General features: G+C 46.0%; 1 protein-coding gene across 1 annotated transcript; it reads left to right on the forward strand.

Annotated features, from left to right (window-relative positions):
* The first annotated feature begins 1,177 nt into the window (after nucleotides 1–1,177).
* On the forward strand, nucleotides 1,178–6,281 carry LOC123062805 (uncharacterized). Its single transcript, XM_044486477.1, has 14 exons — nucleotides 1,178–1,511; nucleotides 2,108–2,163; nucleotides 2,286–2,460; nucleotides 2,624–2,725; nucleotides 2,836–2,907; nucleotides 3,511–3,627; nucleotides 3,710–3,787; nucleotides 4,341–4,403; nucleotides 4,509–4,605; nucleotides 4,845–4,923; nucleotides 5,013–5,221; nucleotides 5,394–5,539; nucleotides 5,636–5,758; nucleotides 5,894–6,281. The coding sequence occupies exons 1-14, from the start codon at nucleotides 1,422–1,424 to the stop codon at nucleotides 6,038–6,040; spliced, it is 1,554 nt and encodes a 517-aa protein (XP_044342412.1). The 5' UTR covers nucleotides 1,178–1,421; the 3' UTR covers nucleotides 6,041–6,281.
* The last annotated feature ends 3,715 nt before the right edge of the window (nucleotides 6,282–9,996 follow it).

Raw genomic sequence — 9,996 nt, forward strand, 5'->3', positions numbered from 1 at the left:
GTAGGGTTCATGCGCTAATAAGGGTGAGAGTGTTTGCCTTATTATAGTCGCTATGGCTGTGTAGAAATGATTTTATTATCTCGACAAAAGTTCTTCTGCCTTGCATATTTTTTTCTGTTGTACGCACTTGCTTTGTATGTGGTTGGAGAGGGTGGTCAGAGAGGTCTTTACCCAACATGGGCGGCAGCATAATCTCGGATCGAACCACAACCTCCCTCGACACATGCATAGTGTCAGTCACTTAGGACTTTATAACCGCTAATGTGTCGAGTTATTTTTTTTATCATATAGTTCATGTGTTTGACCGTGTGCATTATAGATATGCAAAGGCCGGGTGATACTCATCATGTTTGTATCAACTTGATGCTACTTTTTGATTTAATTGCTAACATGCCTTATATTTTGGGATTTTTTGAAAAAAAACTTAAACGCTAAGATTTTAGGAAGAAGGGGGTACAATTTTTTGTGGCCTTAATGCTATATATTCAACATGGTTCTTGCTTATGTATATGAATGTAGAAGAAATCTCATAATTGATAAAAAAATCTAGACCAGCAAAAGACCATGGTCAAATAAGAAGAGAAAATTAAGTTTGCAATCTCGTGACACACGATTTCCTATTGCATTTATTACCCTCTCGCAGTGCATAAATACTCTCGCAAATATTAGTAAAGATTTTCCATTTACAGCTCATTGATGTTTCGAAATCCATCGTATACCGCACTGTCACATTTGTAGTATGCGTTATCGCCCACGGTGCTCCCTTTGGCACCTTCCATATGTTTGCATCCGCATGATATTTACCCATCCTCCCACCCACAGGCTACATTTTGATGATACATATTTGATCCGATATACATTGTGTAAGCCATATATTGCACACACTTGCGCAATTGTCAGTAAGCCATAACATAATTCTCAGTCGTCGGATCAAACCTCGTGGCGCGCCGATTTCAGCCCCCCCCTCTCTTCTTCCCTCGCGCCACACCACTTCCGTGTACACGGACGCGGTGTGCCCGTAGTATCGCGGCCCCGGTTCAAAACGGACGGAGGAACAGGGTGGGGCCCAGGGGGCAGAAGCAATGTGGGGAGGAGGGCCCTGATCCCAAAGACCAGCGAGCCCAGATTGGTTAACCGGCAAGAGAAGAAAACCCCACGTCAAACAGCACACGCACAGCAGTATCCAGCGCTGGCTGGCCGCAAGCGGAGCACATACAAATTTCGCACGCGACCGGGGACCCTAGCTCTCTCTTCTCTTCTTCGGTTTCTTACCGCTCTCCAGGTCAGAGATCCAGCGAGAGACCGCTCCGCCCCACGCGGCCTCCCCGCTCCCTCCCCTCACCCCCCCGCGGCCCGCCCAGGAGCTCCGGCACGCGCCCGCCGCGGCAGAAGCGCCAGGGGGAGGGGACGCCGCCGCGGCAATGGCGGCAATGGAGGCCGCCGCCGACGCGATGCTCGCCGCCGCCAGCCGCGCCTTCTGCAGCTCCGTCGCGGTCTTCTTCCAGATCCAGGTGAGGCCCGCCTCCCCCCAGGCCCTCGCCTGCCCCCCTCGTTCCGGTGGATTCGTGGCGGCGCCCCGGAATTGCTCCGCGGCCGGGTAAAGCGCGGATTTTTCTTTTCAAATATTTTTTACTATTGGTACTTTTCGAGGGGTAATTTTGGGCGGAGAATTTTCCGCTCGGCACCGGTTGTAACCTACCGTGGGGAAGTTGCTAGCTTTTCGCTCTCACGGTGGTAAACCGCAAGTTAATATCTCCGCTGCCATGCTTTGGAAGCGACGCAATCGGAAGATTGTGATATATCTTCCACGTCTCAGGCCGGCAAATCTACACGTACTTAATGCATATCCGTGTAGTAGCATAAGCTTTACCGTCTTTGTCGGTTTCGTTTGGACAAGCAATGTCGATCTCGATCTTTCCTACTTGTTTTGTCTGCGTGGCCTTGTTATCCATTTGGAGTGTAGATGAGAACATGACTGGTTAAAGTTTAGGTTTTCGTCTGACGCTGAATACTTTGCAGCTTAATCTATACCATAATCTATTTGCTTTCACAGTTTACACTGTGGCTTGCTTCTGATTTCTAATGCAGTTTCCCACACTTTATGTAGGGGTGCTGTATCTGCTTACTACTTGCTTTTGGTTGGTCTGTTGCTTCACTGGTCAGGTATTGTGGACCTTCAGAAAAGCACTTCTGTATTAAAAAAAATCTTGGCTATGTTTTGAGTGCCAGAAATCCAGCAGCAACTGGACTTATTTTGCAACATGCAATTCATGCTTTCTTACCAGAAAAAAGGAAATTCGCAAGATGAGGCGCAAAATGGCATCTGGACATAGTTTTGCATTTCTTTGTGATGACGTAGATGAGCTTGAGCACTCTGTCCAGCAGAAATTACCTATGGTCTCTGTAGTCATGCCTTTGAAGGGATTTGGGGAACACAATTTGCAAAACTGGAGAACCCAGGTACAGTCAGACTGCAATATAGATTATATAGTACTACCTTTGTTCCTAAATATAAGACGTTTTTGCAGTTCAATTATATTAAATATTTTGCTACTGACACCCATATACACATTCATGCATATGGTATTAATTATATTGCTATTGACACCCATAAAAAATACAGATTACTTCTCTTTATGGGGGGCCATTGGAATTCTTGTTCGTAGTAGAAAGCAAAGACGATCCAGCTTATCGTGCCGTCTCCCGTTTGATTGTAGAGTACAAGGTAAGTGAAAGCCCCGGTAGCAGTTAATGATCTTATTCTACCAATTATTTCATCTCATCTGTCTATACCTCTTCATCAATTGTAACCTTTTGGAATTATATGATTTTCAGGACAAATTGGACGCAAAGGTGGTTGTAGCTGGGTTTTCAACAACGTGTAGCCAGAAAATTCATAATCAGTTAGTACGTAAATTACTTCACTCCCACTTTTTTATGAATGTTTTGGTTAGCTCATGAATCTGAATGCACTATGAATTATTAGTTTATTACACTCGCAATGCTATCATTGACATCAGTCAGAAATATAGAGGGCTCAGGGCTCACACTGAGTCTCCCCCCTCCCCTGATGGGAAACATTGTTAACATCTCAGATTGTGCTCAAATTCCGCTGAGCAATTCAGTGAGTCGAATTGTTTTTACACATGAACACGCTCTAGATTGGTCCCTCTGTTTCTTGATAACAAAACTGTCTTTATGTAAGATGAAGTCAAACTGCCTTAATTTCGAGAAGAAACCTTGATGAAATTTATCTCTGGGGTCTTAGTATGCGCACTCCCCTGCACCCCCTTCATATAAAGTGCACGAGAACATAAAAAATTGGTAAAACAGTAACCCTTCGGAGTCGTACATTGATCCATGATGGTGATATTGAATCAGAAATTCAAGGAAAGACATTCGTAATTTTATGGATCCGTCGTAGGACTTTCTTCTGACCGTACTGTCTGTTTACCAAACAAGCCCATTGAGGTGTCAGGGTAATGGACTTTTGTTCATCCATTGAAACAGATTGGTGTTGAAAAGATGCACAAGGACAGCAAATATGTTCTATTTCTAGACGATGATGTCAGACTGCATCCTGGGACAGTCGGAGCTCTCACAAAAGAAATGGAGAAGAACCCTGAGGTATGCTTGCTCTGGCACTCTCCTTCATCCCGTTTCATCCTTCTCACCTTCCTAACTGGGCGTTTTTTCTTGCATCTTACAGATATTTATCCAAACGGGATACCCCCTTGACTTACCTTCTGGCAGCTTGGGAAGCTATTGCATATATGAATATCACATGGTATGTTGGTTTTTCACCATTGAAGATTATCCTTCAAAGTTCATAAAACAGGAGGTCTATGTAGTGCAAAATGCGAATTTACACCATGCTGTAGATAAGGGGTTTGGTGTATGAATAGTACAAACGCCTGGTTGAGGATAACACATCTTTATTGCCTTCCGTTTTACCTTCTTTTTTGAAGATTGTATGATCGTTATCCGCCTCCCTGTTGAAAATTTTGAGATATTTGACTTCTTTAGTTTCTTAAACCAATGAAAACTGCCAGTAACTAAAAATGAAGTGAAGAAAGTAATGCAATTTTATCTGAAAATTTGATATTGTATCTTTGTTGTTGCCCCTTTGATAATTGGTGGGATCGCTTATGTACTTAGATTATAAGTTTCCATAACAAGGTTGCTCATATTGTCTGCATTAATTGTATTTTTTAAACACATCCAATTGTGTCAATGTAGGCTTCATTGCTAGTTAGCTCGTTATTTAACTTTGTACGTTATCTGTACTGATTTTTCCCTTTTGCTCACCTTGCCATTTACTGAAAATGGTCATATTGCAGCCCTGTTCGATTGGATTTGCAACTGGTGGGAGGACTTTCTTTTTGTGGGGTGGCTGTATGATGGTAAGGGTGTGCTGTAGCCTACCATCTCCTAAAAAAACTCTCAGTTCTTGCTCTTTATAAACTTTGATTTGATCCTGCACTGTTTCTAAGACAAGTTTATTTTAGATGCATGCTGATGATTTCCGGCAAGACCTGTATGGTTTAGTCACTGCACTAAAAAATGGTGGTTACTCAGATGATATGACCCTGGCTGCAATTGCTGGTAATGTTCTGAGCAAGGAATCATGTCTTTTCTGATGCGTAGCTATAAACGTTGCATTAGCATGGAAATTAGTGTTGATAATGTACACAATGTTAGCCTTGCATTACATGCTCAAAGTCACTGTATAACACCATTTATCCTTTTTCTCTTTGAGACTTTTGGCTTTTGCCTGTATTAAATTGTGGATGTATTATAAACACACAAAAATTACAAATAACTTGAGTTCATCCTTTATACAGGGCAACATAAAAGGCTCATAACTTCACCACCGGTTGCTGTGTTTCCACATCCTCTTGCAAGTGATCTCAGCTTCTCCAGGTACTGCAGATTTTACATTAGAAACATATTCACCTCATCTGCATTCAGCTAACTTCACATTTTATATGCATGCCATATTTTCCGTGCAGATACTGGAATTATCTGAGGAAGCAAACTTTTGTTCTTGAATCATATGTATCAAAGGTCAACTGGATAATGAACCGTGCACTATTTGGTGTGCATTTCTATTTGTCATGGGGATTTGTTTGTCCCTATGTTATGGCTTTGGTACATATTGCGACTACTCTTAGAGCACCATACAGCACAATTGTAAAGGAAGCAGCTGGCTCATCTTGTGGTCAGTGCCCTCTCTCTCTCTCTCCAATATTCATCACTTCAGATCCAATGTTATTGTGTGGAAAGTCAATACAATGAACTGTATTTAATTATTGAGTGTTACAAATTTTAGTAACAAATACACCTACGCCCACCTGTGGTTGAGATTTCTCTGTCGTGCCATGTTCTTTCAGGTCTGAAACTAGTGAGCTTCTTGTTAATATGCACTCTCACTGAACTTGTTTCAATGTGGAATTTGACGAGAGTTGAGATTCAACTCTGCAACATGTTGTCTCCAGAAGGTCCACAAGACTCCCTTCGTTCATATAACTGGGGGCTTGTAAGTGCCTCTTCCAAAGCACCAACTTATTTGAGTTTCAGGCACCTCTGTCGTCATGATTTACTAAACTATGTTTTGGTTTGACTTCAATTTCAGGTGTTCGTCGCCGTGTTAGTAGATAATTTCCTCTACCCGATATCTGCCATCCGGTCTCACTTCTCCCAATCAATCAATTGGTCTGGTATCAGGTACTACCTGAGAGATGGGAAAATAAGCAAGGTACACAACATCGTCTGAACATTTCCGCTTCAACCTTGAAACTGTTTCTTTCGCGATCGTTTTTTTTCTTTCGAACTTGCTCCGTAAAATTTCATTTGTTCCTCTATGCCTCACTTGGTTATTACGCGTCCGCAGATTGAAAGGGAGAACAGTTTGAAGTACACTGATCTCGGCGGGAAGCATCTGTATGGCAAGAAGACATACCCTGCTGGAAAGTCGTTGCTCGGTTACCTGTCCATAAGCCTAGCGCAATGGCACCAGCCCAAGAAGTACGATGTCTAAGAAATTTGCCAAGTGGAATTCTGTCCTCAATTTTGTGGGGCGTCGTGTTGTACACCTGTGTTTTCTTCTTCTTCCTTTTCCTTTGGTTTTTTGATTGATTGGTTGGTAATGGTAGGCTCTCTCATTCTTACTGGATTCAGTTGTTCAGGCATTAATTAAAAGGATTGCACCTCATACTAGTTCTTGTAACATTACAGATGTGTAGCGGGCAGATTGGTTGAAGAAGTGAAAATGTTCCATAGTGGCCTGTTCTTCGTTGTTTTGTCCTGTTTATTCACATCGTGAAAATTGATCTTCTAGTGCTCTTTGTTCTGCCTTGAAAGTCGATGAATAGATCAAAAAGTTGTCGAAAAAAATTATTTTATGTTAACTTAGCCTGGGCGAATCTGATTCTACTTTGTAAAGCTTTGCAGTCTGATAAGTTTTAGGACGTCAATGCCTGGCAAACGTTCGCTGCCAAACATGACAGTTGCGAATTTTCAAAAGAAGACTGTCAATTCTTTAATTTTAGTGCAAGTTTTCTGACCAGATGGCTCCCGGGGCGTTCGCTGGGATCCCATTGCCAGCGAGCGTTTGCCGATATCTAAACCGAAATTTTATCGTCCTCAACATTTGGAGGCTGGCAGCGTATGCAAGCGTGCTGTCCAGTATTTTAATCTATTAAATATAAGATGGAGAGGCCGCTTTGGAATTTGCTTTGTTCGGCCCAGCTGACATGCTTGACATGACAGCCATGGGATGCAGACTAGAAAATGTATTGACGGCCATCTATTTTCTATATCAGTTGCCAATTGGAGACTTGGAATTCGAGAATTTTTTACGTTGGTTCCCCATCTAGATGCTGGTTGCGAAATTCCCGAGCTGCGGTTTCTATTTAAATCGATTGGTAGCAGCAACAGCAAATGGGCAATGCATCGCGCCCTCCTCCCGAGTCGCTTTCAATTCTTCTCTATTTGAACAGGGTCGCTTTCCATTAGAAACATCTGCTATTCAATCATACAGTTTTCAACTGGAAGTCTCCGCCGCATTATTCATCCGTAGAAAAAACCCATTATTGTTGGTGCTGTTTTGAACTAGGCTAGAGGTCTCCGTCGCCAAATTTGTACTATGTTCCGTCGTACTCAGCCGTCCCTGGCGTCTGGGGACACCGGCCCGGACCGGGTCTGTCACTATCGTCTATTCCAAGGTGTACGTTGGCACAAGGTGAAGATGTGACCCTTGGTGTGACCGAGATGCCACCATTCTCCAGCGCCTACCGCTTGTCTCGTTGCACCATGGTCTTCTTTGGCCCGTCACGATTAACCAGGTATACTTTTTTCTTTCTTCATCTGCCTAATACTAAATTTTTAAAAAAAATGGGCTTAACTAGGCGTACGTAACATAGCATGCGCGCAAGCAATTGAACAGTTCGATTGTGTAGTGGCTGTCTCGTCAGCATCTGGTCTGAACTGATTGGCGATCGGTGAAGCGTGAGTTGTGACCGGGTGCATGACGACGCCACGTTACCGAACAGAGAGCTGGCGCCCCGTTGAAGGTCCGATCCAGCGAGACCGGCAGTGCCGTCGCACAGTATTGCATCTTCTTCCTGCCTGGACTTCCACTACGAAATGGAAGGTTCTCTGCTCCAATGATGCTCTCCCCGATTCATTCCATCCTCCTTTCGCCTTTGCTTTACCCGGTAGCGAATGATCCATCCGGGACGGTGTAGGCGTGTAGCCTCTCCCTCGGAGCATCTACAGCCGGGCACCCAAAGCCCGTCTCAAACGTTCGGACGAACGGTCCGGTCATAAAATTGCAACCTAGACGACTTTTTAAACGGGCCTTATATGTCTGAACTGACTGGCATCTCTCATATTCACTCTAAATATAGGATGGATATAGGGGCGTCCGAACGCATCCGCCACGTCAGACTTGACAACCATACCACATCATAATTCGCACCAAATCCTTCCTCCTCCTCCCGCCTCCCTCCTACCTCTCCCGCATCCGAGCCCTAGTCGTCTGCCACCCTTGCTCCCCATCCTCACCACCGGTCCCAATCCGCCACCCTAGATGTCGTCCAGTTCGTCCCCAACCGCTGCGACGAGGTTGCGTCCGCCTCGTCCGTCGGCATCCTGTCCTCGGCTTCGCCGTGCAAGCCGGAGAACATTGCCCGGAGGAACTGGCGACGTTGTAGGGAGCGGATGCGGACATGGGCGAGCAGATGTCCCCCACGCCGCGCCTGGAATCTCGCACCCCATCTGAGGGAGTCCTGGATTAGGGGGTGTTCGGGTAGCCGGACTATACCTTCAGCCGGATTTCAGGACTATGAAGATACAAGATTGAAGACTTCGTCCCGTGTCCGGATGGGACTTTCCTTGGCGTGGAAGGCAAGCTTGGTGATGCGGATATTCAAGATCTCCTACCATTGTAACCGACTTTGTGTAACCCTAACCCTCTCCGGTGTCTATATAAACCGGAGGATTTTAGTCCGTAGGACAACTTCATCATACAACAACCATACCATAGGCTAGCTTTTAGGGTTTAGCCTCCTTGATCTCGTGGTAGATCTACTCTTGTACTACCCATATCATCAATATTAATCAAGCAGGACGTAGGGTTTTACCTCCATCAAGAGGGCCCGAACCTGGGTAAAACATCGTGTTCCTTGCCTCCTGTTACCATCCGGCCTAGACGCATAGTTCGGGACCCCCTACCCGAGATTCGCCGGTTTTGACACCGACATTGGTGCTTTCATTGAGAGTTCCTCTGTGTCGTCGCTTTTAGGCCCGATGGCTCCTTCGATCATCAACAACGATGCAGTCCAGGGTGAGACTTTTCTCCCCGGACAGATCTTCGTCTTCGGCGGCTTCGCACTGCGGGCCAAGTCACTTGGCCACCTTGAGCAGATCGAAAACTATGCCCCTGGCCATCAGGTTAGGTTTGGAAGCCTAAACTACACGGCTGACATCCGCGGGGACTTGATCTTCGACGGATTCGAGCCACAGCCAAGCGCGCCGCACTGTCTCGATGGGCATGATATAGCTCTGCCGCCGAACAGCACCTTGGGGGTCGCACACGCATCGGTTTCGACCATTGATTCGGAGCCTACTGCGCCGATCGAGGATCAGCGGTTGGACGCTGCCTCAGGGGCTGCGATCTCAGAGGCGATCGAGCCGAACTCCAGCCCCGCACTCCGCATGGCCCGTGACTCCGAGGAGCCGGATTCCTTTCCGAACTCCGAGCCCCCCGCGCCCCTGCCGATCGAATCCGATTGGGCGCTGATAATGGAGTTCACCGCCGTAGACATCTTTCAGCACTCGCCCTTCGGCGACATCCTAAATTCGCTAAAGTCTCTCTCTTTATCAGGAGAGCCCTGGTCGGACTACGGTCAGCAAGGATGGGATTCGGATGATGAAGAAATTCAAAACCCACCCACCACCCACTTCATAGCCACTGTCGACGACTTAACCGACATGCTCGACTTCGACTCTGAAGACATCGACGGTATGGACGACGATGCAGGAGACAACCAAGAACCAACGCCTATAGGGCATTGGACAGCCACCTCATCTCACGATGTGTACATGGTGGATACCCCTAAAGGAAGCAACAACGAGGAAAACGGGGATGGAAAGAGGGATCGATCTCTCGAAAAACAATCAAAGCGTCGGCGTAAACACCGACCCAAGCCCCGCCTCGATAAAGACCCAGCCATAGAGCAGGATGAGCCGGTAGACGACGAGCATGCCTTAGAGCAACCGTCCCAACAGGACAACCCGGATAGAGAAACCGAACATCCCTCCCCCGGTGAAAATGGCATTCCGGACGACCCTACGCCGGACAAGCCCACGAAGCAGAAGAACCTCCACAAACGGCTCGTTGCAAGCGCACGCAGCCTGAAAAAGCAGAAGCGGAAGCTAAAAACTATGGAAGATGCACTCAGGATCAGATGGAGTAAAGTAATCAATACTGCA

The sequence above is a fragment of the Triticum aestivum genome, chromosome 3A (assembly GCF_018294505.1).
Source record: "Triticum aestivum cultivar Chinese Spring chromosome 3A, IWGSC CS RefSeq v2.1, whole genome shotgun sequence".
Lineage (NCBI taxonomy): Eukaryota > Viridiplantae > Streptophyta > Magnoliopsida > Poales > Poaceae > Triticum > Triticum aestivum.